This window comes from Azolla caroliniana, unplaced genomic scaffold, assembly GCF_043228905.1.
Source record: "Azolla caroliniana isolate FFs.n. ecotype wild unplaced genomic scaffold, voAzoCaro1.0.p SCAF_4, whole genome shotgun sequence".
Classification (NCBI taxonomy): domain Eukaryota; kingdom Viridiplantae; phylum Streptophyta; class Polypodiopsida; order Salviniales; family Salviniaceae; genus Azolla; species Azolla caroliniana.
Window position 1 is genome coordinate 3,781,690 of NW_028230439.1, and position 15,840 is coordinate 3,797,529.

The 15,840-nt window shown below is 37.9% G+C and overlaps 2 protein-coding genes across 2 annotated transcripts; both read right to left on the reverse strand.

Moving 5' to 3' along the window:
• Nucleotides 1–413: 413 nt before the first annotated feature.
• Nucleotides 414–5,374, reverse strand: LOC147864859 (SNARE-associated protein-like protein). Its single transcript, XM_087319034.1, has 3 exons — nucleotides 4,889–5,374; nucleotides 955–1,110; nucleotides 414–859 (listed from the first exon to the last, which is right to left on the reverse strand). The coding sequence occupies exons 1-3, from the start codon at nucleotides 5,337–5,339 to the stop codon at nucleotides 555–557; spliced, it is 912 nt and encodes a 303-aa protein (XP_087175160.1). The 5' UTR covers nucleotides 5,340–5,374; the 3' UTR covers nucleotides 414–554.
• Nucleotides 5,375–6,521: 1,147 nt separating this feature from the next.
• On the reverse strand, nucleotides 6,522–8,353 carry LOC147864860 (uncharacterized). The gene is made up of 4 exons (XM_087317724.1): nucleotides 8,113–8,353; nucleotides 7,176–7,285; nucleotides 7,011–7,083; nucleotides 6,522–6,730 (listed from the first exon to the last, which is right to left on the reverse strand). The coding sequence occupies exons 1-4, from the start codon at nucleotides 8,321–8,323 to the stop codon at nucleotides 6,627–6,629; spliced, it is 498 nt and encodes a 165-aa protein (XP_087173850.1). The 5' UTR covers nucleotides 8,324–8,353; the 3' UTR covers nucleotides 6,522–6,626.
• Between the last annotated feature and the right edge of the window lie 7,487 nt (nucleotides 8,354–15,840).

Below are 15,840 nucleotides of genomic sequence, written 5' to 3' on the forward strand. Positions count from 1 at the left end.
ACCTCGTGAGTTCATCTTTAAAACTCAAGGAATCAAAACAAAGAAAAAGTAAATAAGTCGGTGAAAAATGAAGGGAGACAAGAAAACCCATCACAATATTCTACATATGAAAATCCATCTAAAATGACAACACATTATGACCGACAAAGAAAACCATGTCTTAGAATAAAATGCATCATCATTCTATACCAAGGAAAACAAAGATTTGCTCTACACATGCTGGATAACTTATAAATGTTGAAGTTTAAAATTTCTACATTGCTGTTTTGTAGAAGACAGCAAATAAATGCAATTTTGGCTACTACTAACAAATAACTGTGTTATCTAATTGTCCATGCTGGTTACATCATATCAACAGTAAAAAGAATCAATTTCAGCTCCTTGCAAGTTCAAACCATTTCAAGGATGACAAGATAATGATCTAGATTATTTTTGTAACTCAAAATAAAATCACAAGACAAACAACAATCATTTCATCTTGCACTGGCACATTAAGAAAGATACAGTAAACCTTTCATGCTCACTTGCTTTCTCAAATACAGTGTCTAGTTCCATCATTCTGGTTCTATACTCTTCGTGACATTACTTGCTTCAGCAGGTTCCAAATAATCTATTGTACCCTGATTACTATCAAACTGGATATTCTCCAAAGTTGACTCATTTTTATCATCTAACTCTTGTGATTGTGTATCATTGGTACTGTTACTGGCTTCCCTGCTAATCTCATTATGTCGATTCTCAGGAAATAGTGTACCAAACATATCTTTTTCAACCTCCTGTACATCAATAAAGAGCTCCGTAACCGTGGTTGAGGGGACATGAGTTGCTGGCTGTATCTTCATCTGTTGACTTTTGGTGGCTGTAGCACACAAATAAAGATATTGGTTAACCCAATCATGTTGGTCATAAAATCATCCTCTGCATTTTTTTCTATGAGAAATAAGATGATGTTACCATATCCAGCTAACAATCTGTCAATGTTTTCCATTCGTTTCTGGACAATCCGCAAACTAGCACTAAGAGAAGCAACACGACTTCGTACACTAGAAAGCTTAGTCGCATGTTGCATTGCAAATGGAAGAGGAGCATCTTCCAACAGTTTATCAAGCTCTGAAAACTTCAAATCTCTCTCTCTCTCTCTCTCTCTCTCTCTCTCTCTCTCTCTCTCTCTCTCAATGCTTTTAGAATTGTAATGGATATCCATGCAATCCAGGATTCAGCATAGAGAAGTTCACCGATAACTCGGATATCACACTTGTTAAAACATGGGAGCATGATGCTCAAAGGAATCAAGGTTTAGGAAACTATAATGTACACTCTTTGATATGAGCAGAAAATCTAAGACAATGAAGAGGACAATAAGGAGTGGCATGTTAAATTACGAAGGAAATAGAGAAATGTGTGTTGATCATAAGAAATGAAGAACATAAATGCTACATATGGCTCAAAATAAAAACACCTAATGATATGGCAACTTTTCTATCGATTGTTTCCATGCGACTTAGCTCACATGCATTGCGATGTGCGACAAGGGCGTTGGGGCACAAGTGATGAGAATGGTCAACTATGCACACTTTGCCCTAAACAAGTTCAAGAGTCTGAGTATAACACTCCAATACAATGCTTCGCCTTTGATCATGACCATGCTTTCCACATATCTTCGACCAAGCCCAATCCTTGCACGAATTTCTCTCACAACCACATTGTGCACTCTCAATTACAACATTTATTGGTAAAGTTCTTGAATATCGAGGGTTGATACTCACTTTCACATGTATTACAAGAAATGTAATATTTTTGGTCTCATAGGTCATATTTGACCTCTGAAGACGATAATATAATCTTTCTCTCTCTCTCCACTAGTATATTGGGTAAAGGAAGAAGGCATTAATGAAGTTGCCATTGGGAATGTAGACATCACACTTTTGCTATACACATAAGATGTGCTCTTTGCAAATTCTTTCAAAGATACACAAAAGCAATTGGAGGACTTTCGCATGCATACTAAGCTAAGTGTCGATTGTCATGACCAAAGCTTCAAGAAGATGTCGGTTTCAAAGAAAAGAAGATAATAACAAAACAAGAATACAAGAATTGGATTACCCAAAGACCAAGATGACAAGGGTGCTGAAGACTTGCGTTGAACCAAAATGGTTCAGCACCAAGTAGATCTTCCACTTATATAGCATTCATAAAATCACCCATGATCGCCACTTGGCATATATGTTGTGTGCCACTTGGCATATATGCATGCCATTCGGCAGTCATCCATTGTGTTCAATGCCACGTTACTCTAAATAATAATAATTTGAATTAAAAATTTGTTAATTAAAATAAGTGGGTGTGATGGTTTGAGTGTAAGACTCTTGTTTAACGGTTACAGGTTCGAGTTTTGATATTCACATTTTGTTACATCGATAGCTCTGAAAGGAAGATAATGCTTGTAAAGAGCCAAAATAAGGCTAAACCACACATTATGTACAATAAAGTGCCACTTGAAACCGTGGAAAGTTTTAAATACCTTGGCCTCGACGTTCCCTCAAAACATAGATGTTTTGAATGTGCTACCCACAACTTATACGCACGAAAGAGAGCAATGGTAGAGAAATATAATTTGGGTTCTCAAGAAATGCTTTTTCAACATTGTAGTGACATTGTGCTTCTCTCTAGGGTGAAAGTATGTGATGGTGACATCCTGAAGTCCCGAGGTTCACTTTGAAAGAGTTTGAAAATGTTCAAAAGCATTTCCTTAATGAAGTTTCTCCAAGTCAAGAAACAAATGTCATATGCCCGTCTACTTCTTGAGATTGGATAACTTCCCGCTAAGACTCATGGCCATACAAAGCGTTGTTGTGTTCATGCTTAAGGTTCAAAAAAGTCCCTCACATCAACTTCCTCAAATCACATGGAAGCAAGTGAAAAGATCCAAAAGACACATGAAAACAAAATTTTCTGTTGCAATTGGATGCAAGAGATAAAAAAATGGTTTGGAAGATGGGATGCAACACACTTGTTTCATGATGCATCGATAGACTCCTATGTGAACAAGGACTTTTTGCAACACCAATGTATATAACATGGGGAAAACGTGGAATACACTTCATGCATTATACTCCATATGCTGCACGTAACTACAAAATCATATTTTTTGCCAAATAGGGAAACAACACCTGTTGATACATGTTAGAGCCCATTCAGTAATCCACTATCCAAACCATTGCTTCCACACAACTAAATTCATACTCACTTTGATGTGAGACGAGATGTTAGGGCACAAGTGATGAGACTACTTGACTATGCACACTTTGCCCTAAACAAATTGGGGAACACCACATTTTGATACAATGCTCTGCCTATGATCACATTCGACTACGCTTTCCACGCATCTTCAACCCAACCCACCTTTCACTAATTTCTCTCGCAATCATAGTGTGCACTCTCAATTGTGACATTCATTAGTAATGTTCTTGAACATCAAGAGTCACTACTCACATTCACATGTATTACATAAAAACATTATATTTTTGTCTCATAGGTTATATTTGACTATTAAAGACAAAAATAGAATCTATCTATTTATCTAAGAAATATAAGCCTCAAGACAAGCAGGATTTTGGAGGGCCTTCAATACTACCGACCACATCCTTACATGACGTTGATTGTTAATGACATAATCGTGGTCTCTAACTCTCATATAGGTTTGCAACATCACCTCAATGTCCTGCCCGATACTTACCACAAAACAACACTCACAATAAATCTAGGAAAGCTTGAGACCATGATCTTGCACACATCCATGCCGATTAGTCGAGAAGGTTTATTCACCCTATCACGAGGGTAAGTTGAAGCAATCAATTCTTATGTATATCTATGAGTCACATTTACAAGCACAAATGAGCACTTCTCCATGACCCAAGACACCAAAGATCAACTCATTCAAGGCTATGATACTCTAGCCCTGCTCAAATGACTGTGCCACCAAGCAAACTTCCAAAAGCCATATGCTAAAGTATGGTTATTTGACAACATGGATAAGTACCTTGACCTTTTATTTTTGTTTTAGTATAGATAACATGAATTCACCCATATTTGTAATCATGATTTGTCTCACAAACCAATTTTGGCCTCTAGAAGTTAATATATCATTCCGTTCTTTCTCTCTCTCTCTCTTTTCTAGCAGGTTTAGATTGAAAAACTATCTCTTATGATCATGGAAATTTTGTTGACTTCTACATTTCATTTTGAGAGGATAACTCACTTTAAATCCTTAATATCCATCAAATTTCAAGATTACTGCTATTAGGTTTAAGAAACTACTGCTATTAAAATTTATTAAAATACAGAAAGGGTGTGAGACTTTATTCTAATTTCTCTTTAAAATGCAAAATAAAACTAATGTTGAACCATAAGACATAAATATATCATCACCTCTCTTATATTAGCGTTGTATCTCAACAGTAAGATAAGTCTTTAACCACCCATACATGCAGGTTCAAACTCACTAATTGCACGACGTTTACTCAATGCAGCTACAATGTAATGTCGAACACACAACCTTCTGCTGTCTGCTGGACAATCTTACTACTAGGACACAGCCCTAATAGTTAGTGGTAACCCAAGTTTTCACCGGCCCATGCACTTTGGATTAAAATCTCATCACCACTACTACTTTCCTATATGCCACAGCAGAATGTATGGGTTGAATGCACGACCTTCTGACCTCTGCCAGACGAGAACCTTACAAACCGAGCTACAATAATCTCTTTCTCCCCCCCAATCCCCCATGCACCTTTATGGAACCATGTCGCCAAACGAACATTTCACCACATTTAGCAGAAAATAAAGTGTAGAAAGTTTAGGCAAATCCAAGAAGAAGGAAGGAAGGTACCTCTAGTGAGCCGATCAATGCTACTAGCCAAAATGCTCTGGCTTTTTAAACAACCCTCAACACCTGCGTCGAAGTTGTTCATAACCGGACCCATGATACAGGCTATTCCTCTTGCCACATCTTCAAGAGGAGGTTTCCTGTTCATTTTCTGTGAATCTGCATCAGGTACGGAGGTTTCATCTTCCTTAGCTCCTGAAGGCGTAGGATCTGTTTCAGAACATACAAAGGATTGTTGGCGGAGTTCCTCTGCGTCTCTCTGAGCTTGGGTATCAGACAACAACAACACATCCAACGAAGAAGAAGGTGATGGAGATGAGGATGAGAATGGTGCAGATGTGCTGTTTTCATGATCTTCAGGTGTTTGAGATTCGTTGGATAATGAGGAAAGAGGAGGCAGATGATCAGTCGAATCAGGAGGAGGAGGAGGAGGAGGAGGAGCTTCCTCCGCCATAGCCCGACTCTGCTAACACTGTGAGTCCATTTTTGTAGATATCATCTCCATGTAAGACAAATTTATAAAAATAGCCTTCTCTCCCACACACACAACCCTCTCTCTTCCTGATTAATATGAATGAATGAATGAATGAATGAAGACATGATGAGCCATGAATGAATGAATGGCTCATCATATGCATAGAGTCCTTGCTCCGCTTCATTCGTAAGGACATTCTCACCACCAAGACATGTGTTCAGTTTGGCATGCCCACTCAATGATGTGTCTACACCATTGGGCAATCGGTTTAGACATTGGGACATTAGCACAGTTTAAGTGTCCATGCGTCACAAACTGGCGGCTCGTTCACATTCAGGCCTCAAAACACGTATGCATAAAATTGGAAGAAAAAATAGGGACATGCTTAAACACTAAACTTGTAAGGCGGCTATTACAATACATTTTTCTCAATAGATTTAGGTGTCCATGGATCACCATGGTGTAAAACTAGAGAAAGTCAACTCATTCACATTTAGGTGTATGTTGAATATTTGTTGGCAACAGCCTCGAAAGGCACATGCATAGGTGATGGTTATATATTGGATGATTGTGTGGGAAATTAGTGCCACATCTACACGCCTAAAGCAGCTATTTGAGTACTCGTAAAGAGTCATAATACATCATTCTCAAACTATTATCATCATTTCACATTGGTAACCCAAAACTCCAAATTTATGTTTGTGTATATAGATAAAGCTTCATTATGTTACATTTCAAATCATAATTTAACATTCAATTTCTGTGTTTGTCCGTTCAAAACACACTCATTACAATCCCCATTAGATGCAACATCGTCAAAAGACTAGGGTGTTGAAAAGCCATATACCAACAATGCTTCAATTTAGTCAACCTACAGAAAAGTTCTCTGCGCTTCATATTCTAACTTTATCACCACGTTACAGCCATGATCATTTCAGCCTACTTACTACAATTTTTTATGAAAATAATTAAAATACCACGATTCAAATATTGATGGCCAACTCAGTTTGTATGACCTTGATTATGTATGAAGGATCTATTTCGCATTAGATTATTCCCTACTTCATGAGAACACAAGTTTAAATTAGAAATTCAATTGTTCATCGTACATACACAATTAGTCCCTAAACAGCTGAGAAGATGGACATAGAAGGCTTGTACTCAGAAATGTGATATCTTACTATTTTCTCACATTCAATACAGTTAAGGAAATGAACATTCAAACATCATAACATGTCAGTAAAAAAGTAAATATCCCAAGATAATTTATGTTCCTCTTCCATTCCATGTCGTACTAAAAGCATACAATGATACCAACAAGATTGTTATCAAAAGCAACCACCGCAGATATCCAGAGCTTTTCTCAGAACCTGTTTTAGCATAAATTTCAGTTCAGAACTTCAAGGATCTCCTGGAATTATAAGTTATAATGTTGAACGAAAAATCTTAAAACAGCTTTAAATCATCGCTCTGAATTATAAGAGTGCATTGCATGAAATTTAACTATGTTTCATTCCACTTGTCACAAATTTGTAACTCCAGAATGGAGAACTACATTTATTCCAAACATTACTGACAATGACCTAAATGATGTGATATATGTACCACTAAGTTATCGAGATAAAAATGAAAATGGGCAAATTCACATACCAGCTTGAACTAGTGTGTATTTAAGACCACAACTCCCCTCTAAAACATCTTCATCTTCTTTTGAGTCATATCCCTGGAGAATATTAGTTCACCAATATCAATCCCCAAGTGAACTGGCTATATATGGAAAACAACGTGATGATGGAAATTAAATTTTAGAATCACCTCACAGTTTACTTTTGGATCTTTGAGGGAAACATGTGATGGTAAGTTTGCTTCACACTGCCAGAACACATTCTTACCTATTGACTGGATATTTTTGCACCACACTTCATCTGTGAACTACACAAGCCATGTTTGTCATGAAAGTTAATCACACTCACAAACAAATGTACCAAATGCTACCAGATATCACCAATCGAGAAAATGTAAAACTTTGAACAAGTATAAAAGATGTTAGTTTATTTGGAACTGAATAACAACAGTTAATAAACAATAACACGGATAAATAGACAATAAGTAACAGTCAAGCATCATATAAACATTCCTTAAAAAATAGGAGTGAATAACAAGATTTGATAATGATGATACAAAATAGTACCGTTCCAGTCCTACGTTGATGCATTACAAAACATTACCTTGGTATTCTTCCCCTGTCTACTTTCGGCTGCTATGGATTATCATAGGTAGATCTATACAAGCGAAACTAATTTTCAACCTTCCTCGGATTTATGCCAAAAAATCTTTGTGTTCCTGTAGTGAATCCATATCATCTTCGATGATTGCAAGATTATTCAGAGCTGATGCTTAATAAAAGCGTATTTTTACTGGCTAATAATATGAAAACCTGCCTCTAGAAAACCTTTTTTTCCCTTACCAAATATAGTGAAAAATGTATATGTTTCTCTAAATAAAATAAAATTTATATGAGATTTATATACATAGAGAAACTGTTCATATATCAAATTTTGGAAACTTAGAAAATTTCTCAAGAACCTAATTAATAACAAATTTAGCATAAGTAATCAACACTTGATAGCTCTCAAGCTCTCAGTTTTGTTAACCTAAGAGATAGGACGGCAAAAACAAGGTTCCCACTATGCTATCAATGGAAAATTTTAATAATAATAATAGTAAAGACATAAATTTGGTGAAACCTCACCAGGATCGTGTAAATGGCAGCCTGTCTCGCAGAGGAGCTGTTTGATAGGAGAAGATCTGCGATATGTTGTATCTTTTCCTTTAGAAAAGGTCAGGGATCGAATAGACGAGAGGCGTAAAGGCTTCCCATATGGAGAGTAGGAAGCCGAAGAACAGGGACAGAGAAGCCAAAGAACTGTGAGAACGACAGCAGAGAAGACGGAGCTTTCCATGAGAGGCTACATACAGTCTACTGAAAGAGGGAAGAAACAGACAGCCATTTACTCAGAAGAAGCCATTACCACTTTTTCGAATTATAGGAAAATGCCCCCCCCCCCCCCTTGACTTTTAACTAATTCCCAAAAAATGCCCCTCCCAACATTTTTTGCCTACCCCCAAGGCCCACATCGTGATTGAGTTACTCATTTAGGGCTTAGGGTTTAGGGTTTAGGGTTTAGGGTTTTGACTTGTTGCCCCGCTCATTTCAATATCTCTCTAGTTAATCGGGGCTCCATTGGCCAATTTACCTTGCAGACTATCTCGCTAACTATTCGAAGCTTCATCGATTACACGATCCTTTCACGAATTTCTTGTCACAATGGCTCACCTAAGAAGTTGGAAACCGCAGATTTATGAAGATTTGGATGATTAGCTCGAGTTTGTCAACTGAGGGTTCACTTAATTTGCATGATGTGTCCCTACGCGTTCTTATAAAAAAAGCGCATGTTCCCTATGGGTGTATCATTTCCAAATCTAGAACGTTGGTCGTCGTCCAAATGTATATACAAGAAGCAAGCTCATGTAAAATTTGTGTGGAAAACCTATTTATTAGGTGGCAGTAACATCACAGGGTTTTTTTAGAGCTTCCATCTTGTATAAAAAGGCTTAGAGTTCGCACATGAAACATGCCTTTAAAGCCACCTTTTGCCCCTTGCTCTCACCCATTTCCATCAACAAATAGGCACTTTCTTTCATGTAGCATTTGCACATTAATTAATTGAGAAATGCAAATTTTTTACTTAGCAATTATTTCTTTAATTGAGACACGCCATATGTTTCTTATCTAGAAATTACTTATTTAATTAAGATAGAACATATTTCTTAGTTGATGTAGTGATTAGGTGTGTTTTGATGTGGTCATTGTTATTGGGAAGTGAGGAAAATGACCCCCCCCCCCCCCTCTAAGACTTGGTAACAACCCTTAAGAATTGCTTCTCTAGGGAAACCCGATTCAAAACTAGAGTAAATGGATGAGTTTTGTGATTGACAAGTTTTAAAGTTGGAAGGATTTGTAGAGACAAAAGAAGAGTAAGAGGTGGCGTGATGTGATTAATAAGTTTTAGTGATGGGAGAACTAGTAAATTATGTCACTATTTTTTATATAATTGGAAGATGGTAGGAAGGATCTTCATAGTAAGCCGTAAGTAATGATAAAGACATCTATTATGAATGGATATGACATGATACTCCATATGGATTAGGCTTGGCCAAGCACTTTAACATGTGCATGGAGTTCATGGGTCAATGTATGGACCAAGAGGGCCATAAGAGTTAAAAAGCATTCATATGTGGATGCAATAACATCATGGTGATTCTTGTATTGAGATCACTACAAAGGAAATGACGGGAGAAAAGAAGGACACTCAATAATGGCATTGTTCAAACCAAACAAACAAAGTGAAGTTTAATAGCGCTATATGAGAAAAAACAATCCACGAGGACATGGAACCATGTTGAATGTGACGAATTATGTCCACTCGTTGTCTCTCTAGTCGAATCAATCTTGAAAACGAAAGAAGGAATGGGGATGAAAAGCCATTGGAGCTTTACATAGGAATCAACAACTGTTCAGTTTCGGCTTAACCCGGTCGGCCTTGTCCAAGTTGTAATAAGTTAAGCCATAATCGGTTTGACAAATTTCAAACTTGAACCGAACCTGTTCCTAAATCTTGAGGTTTAGGAACGGCTTTGGGTACTACTAAACCTTGAGTGACCACGTTTCGTTGTGCAAGTGTTTACATGATATGTTTTGGACACCCCTAATGGGTCTACTATCCACATTAGCTTCATATCAATGAGAGCAGGACATTGAACCTTTTTATATACCTAAAAATCAGCACAAAAGGCCGGGCTAAAAAGGAATGGTGGAGTGTCCACTGACACACACAGGCATGCTTGGGTTCCTTCTCCTATATAAACCTATCCATGGATATTGATCTTCACTACAACCCATTCATTCATATACTGTCAACCTCTTCCTCCTCTCCATCTCCAGTAAGCAATACCCATCATGTCCAACCACCGATTGCTAGCCATAATGCTATTAACTTGCATGCTAATGCCGATCCATCGCAATGCAGAAGCGATGCGAGCTTTACGGCACCATCGTGGTCTGCTAAGCAGTGGCATTGATGATCATGGTGGGGTTTCTGTGGATGCTACCCATGGAGGTGATCATGATCATGATCATCACCATGGCAATGGCAATGGCGGGCACGGCTCTCCTCCTCCGGTTCACGTGCGTATCCCGGGGGGTTATATCGACATCCCGGGGGAGGATGTGACCCCATCGGCTCCACTCACCGTCCGTGTCCACGGCCTCTCACCATCCTCTCCCGTGCACGTGCACGTTCGAATCCCCGCACATGATTCGTCACCGGTAGTTGTCCGAGCCCGGCCCCGAGAAGAGGACCATGGCGAGCACGGTAATGGTAATGGTCATAGTGATGGTCACAATGGACACGATGACCATCATGGCCCCCCAACTAGTCATTATAGTCAATGGCCAGGGATTGTCCTCAGCCCACCCCCAGAAGAGGAGAACCACAATAACCTTGGTCATGGTAATGATCGTGATGGAGGAGATGAGACTCACGATGGTCATAGTTCCCAAACTAGTCATCATGGACAATCTTCTCTTCCCGTAGTGGTTCGCGTCCCACCACAAGATGAGAACCATGGTGATCGTGGTCATCAGACTGGTAATGGTGATGGAGGCAACGAGCATCACGACAATCATGATTCCCCAACTAGTCATCATGGTCAAGTGTCGCCTGTTGTCGTCATTGTCCGCGTCCCACCCAAGGAAGAGGAGAAACATGGTGATCATGGTCATGATGGAGGAGACAAGGACCATGAGGGTCAAGGTTCCCCAACTAGTCATCATGGTCAAGAAGGGTGACATGGACATCTCACTAATAAGAGGACAGGAAGATCCCTAAAAGTTCCATCCTTGGGCTATGACTATCTTTAGGTAGCCTTCAAATAACTTGTATCTCGTAGTTGAAATCAATGTTAATTTCTTGACCTTAATGTTATTCTCTTCCTTATTTATTTCTATGATTTCCTCGAAGAAATTATGCTATAGATAATATTTCCAAGTTTCTCTACGCACAGTTGCTTTGACAAGTGAGCTTGAAGTTAAACCATTAAACACATTGCACGATTCATTTTTCACACATTTCATGAAAAACAGCCCATCCATAGTTTTCTTAGATATACCTTCAAGAATGAGAAGTATATTCTCTGCGTTCCATCTTATTCCACTTTTCAACTCTTTCTTTCCCATGAAGAACAAATTTCTATTGCTAATTGTTAGCAAATAAACTAGCTAGAATGTTGATGCTTGGAAGTGGATTGATCAAGAGGAAGAAATGTTCATAGAATACATACAACAATTTGAAGACCCAAGGAAGTATTTTCATATGCCCGAGATTTCACATTTTAAGAAAGTTTGCACACTTATGACATTGATATTTTTATGTGTCTTGCTTATGGTGCCATTAAGACAAGTTCAGTATGCATTGACTGGAGAGTTTGTATAATTTTCATTGTTTTTTATGGGTTTTCACCTTAATTTGAGGTTTCCCATTGGTAATTTAATATATTACTAAAACCAAGGGTTAGGTAAAGGTGAGTGGTGTTTGAGGATTGTGGGTAGTGTGGGATGGATGGTCAACTGGAGTGAACCATCAATTATCTCAATATTACGTCATTATTGTGAAGGAGGGGGAAAGAGCTTGGATTAGTGTTTAGGGTTTAAGGTTGAGGGAAGTTTTTGTGCTTAGGACAACATTTGGTGGGGGTGTAATTTCCAAGGTAGTTATAAGTTCAATGTTTGTTATTGACATTTTCCACTTGATGTGAGTGACAAGGTTGTATGGTTGGTCACATAGTTTATCCAAGGGTATGATGCATGTTACATTGGCCGTTGTGATGGGGTGGAGGGGGTGTTATGTTGTGGCTAGAAGCGTGGTCCCTACCAATTATGTTGTTGGTGCCCTTATTGCATGTTTAATGTTAAATTGGTTTTGCCATGGCTTCTTTTATGGTGTGGGTTGGTTCACATCGGCTCTAGCAAAATACTTGCTTGAGGGATGACCATGTCATTTGTATCATATGGATCGTGTTGTTTGCCCAACCAAATTATAGTACATGTAACTAGGATTGACTACTTACTCTTCAATTGCCTAGATTACAACTACTTGCACGTGGAGGACATTCAATGCACCAAACATAGGGTAATGAGAAAGTATAAAATATGTGTGCAATTTGCAAATGCTATATATAGTCCACTTATACCCATGATGAGCATAAGGTAGCATGCTCTATATATTCAATGAAAAGTTGTATTTAATGTGTTGCCCTCACAATGATCTCCTTTTCATAATTCTTAATGGAGGCATGTGCCAAAAGCATATAAAAGGCAAAATACTTTGCAAAGGGGTCTTCTTCCGTGATCAAGAGATATAACGTTGCTACTCTTTATCTCTTTCTCCTTTGTGTTCCATTCTATCATACACGATTTATGGAAGGGGTGGAGACCACCCACCTCATCTAGTACACCCCTTAAACAATGAAGCGCGTAAGCTATCAAAGCGGTGTTTTGTTTTCAAAGCAATTACACCTAACCACTTTGATCAACCAAACTAATTCGGGCAACCTAATTAGTTCATTGAAGACACCCAATTATACAACCTATTATCGATTCCTAGCATTACTGTAACCAAATTCGATTGAATGTACGCATTAACGATGCAACCAAATGAAATAATGATCACACAAGGCTACTCATACGAGCGACTACAGAGGCGATCAGGCTAGTTTAAGTGACATGGGTCAAAGCTAAAGGGCGTCCGGATGGGATTGTAAGTGTAGCGTGATGAGAGGGGAATGTAATGGAAACATAGGAAGATTAAACTAGAGAGAGAGAGAGAGAGAGAGAGAGAGAGAGAGAGAGCTAGAAGGTAGGCTTAATCAAATTGATACCAAAGGTACCATCTTTGGAATCATTTCATCAATGGAGGCCTATTTCATTGATGGGAGGGTTGTACAAAGTGTTTGCAAAGATATTATCCAACATCTTACCTCAACTTATTCATCCATCTCGATATGGTTTTATTGTAGGTAGAAATATATTGCATAATGTTTTGAATGTTCAATTGGCTACCGATTATGCTCAACATACATATCAAGAAATGGTTATCGTGCAATTAGATTTAGAAAAAGCATATGATCATGTTAATTGGTCTTTCTTCTCGGGTGTGATGTATAATATGGGGTTTGGTCCTCGAATGTGTTGACTTATCTTTTTGCTACGGCAAAATGCAACCTTGCATGTGATGCTTAATGGCAGAGTTACTTTGAAAGTGTTTCTTACTAGATCTATGCAGCAAGGATGTCCATTAAGCCCATTGTTATTTGCTATTGTTACACATCCTTTGTTAGTAATGTTGTCAAATATTGCGGCCAATGGTGACATTGTGGGTTTGCATATTCCTTCTGGTGGACAATTGGTGGAACACGCATTGGCTGATGATTCTTTTATGTTTTTACAAGCCTCAAAAGAAAATCTTGAAAGGAGTATGCAAGTTTGGGATTAATTTGTTTTAGCTTTAGGGTTATATATAAATTGGAGGAAGTCTCGCCTTATTTCTTGTACGGAGAGTGATTTGGAATGTTTGGGATGTTGAGGGTCAATGATTACACGATGATCAATTTATCGACATTTGGGTTATCCATTGGGTGTTGATGTTGCAAATGTTCAATTGATTGGTTGAATTGGTAGTAAATTGAGTCAAGAACAAATTTATGTATTGGAAGTCTCAATTATTGCCCTTTCATGTACGACTTAAAGTGGTGCAATGTATCTTAATACCCATGTTATTATATTGTTTGCCTTTACTACCTTGGACTAAGAAGGCATTACAAAACATGTTACAACCTATTCGGTTCATGTTGTGGCGGAAGGGAGAAATGATGGGAGTTACATGGATTTCATGGGACCATTTGGCTACTCATAAAAGGTTAGGTGGTGCAACAATATTGGATTTAGAAATGCATTTGATGGCTCGTAGATTTGCATTATTACGAGATATATATCAACAAGATCAACCATGGATATCTATGATGCAATATTTTATTGAGCATGAAGGATTGGTGCATGGGAAAACAAACATTCAAGCATCCTGATGGAAATTACTCAATGGAAGTATTCCTCTAAAGATTTTACGTTCTATATGTGGACAACATTTGGTAAGATCATGACAAGATGCATTATCTCTTTTTGAATGGGGACCATCAAGTGATAGAGAATCTTGTAATTCATTACAAAATGAATTGCGTGTTTCTTCTCAAGTGTTGTTTTGGCACGAGAAAGAGAAGTTGAGATCTCAATTCAATCGTTATTTCAATTGGGGATTATACATTTGGAAGAGGTGGTTAATAACATTGAAAACAAATGTTGCACCTTGGGTGGATTGGTGGTTACAAGATGGTACACGCTTGTTACAGGTCACTACTAATATATTGTATCATCATGCAATGGTGTGATTATCTTGGCTATCTCCTAAAGCAATAAAGTCGTGGAATGTATGTAAATAAGATGCAAGGTGGTGGAAAATATTACAACGTAGTTGGCATTAACAATCAACAATGGTTCGGTTTGAACCGAATCGAACTGCGAAACCGCGATTTAGATGGTTTTTTATTTTTTTAAAATTGTTTTTAAAAAAAATGTAAAAATTGTTTTAAAACAATCTTTTCATTTTTAGACCTTATTCTCACATTTTAGGAACATCTTTAAAAATTTAAAATAATGAAATATTATAAATTAATTTTTTTTAAAAATTGACCTAAGTTGAAACTGAAACCGAACCACGAAACCATGGTTTAACGGTTTGAAAAATGTTTAACAATTTCGTGGTTGGGTTGGGCTGGGTTTAGGTTTCAAAAAATTAAAACAGTTCGGTTTGGACCCTCTCAAACCGAACCAAACCGAACTGTTGTCGATTGTTAGTTGGCATTCCCATCTACCATTTCGTGCAAAGGTATTCATATGGAGAGTCATGATTAGTGGGCTCCCATTAGGTTCCGCCTTAAAAGAGACGAGGACTAGGGTCTGGCACCTGTTTCTTTTGCACCGTTCCATTGGACGATAGTACACATAGGTTCATTAAATGTCCTATAGCGTGTACCATTTGGAAGTACTTATTAGACATTTGGCAAGTTTTAAACCGATTGTTATTTGAGACCTCAACAATGAGTTTTTTCTCAATATATTCAAAATGGTTCAAATGATAAGATGGAGATATCGATTCAATTTTTACATTATTGGGGACTATAGCACAATTGGAATATGCGTAATAATGCTTTCATGCTTGATAATAATAGGCATGGGGTGAAAGCCTATACATATAAAGAAGGTGAAAGGTAGATATTCTCATGTGGAATTTTTGGATGTTAGAGCATG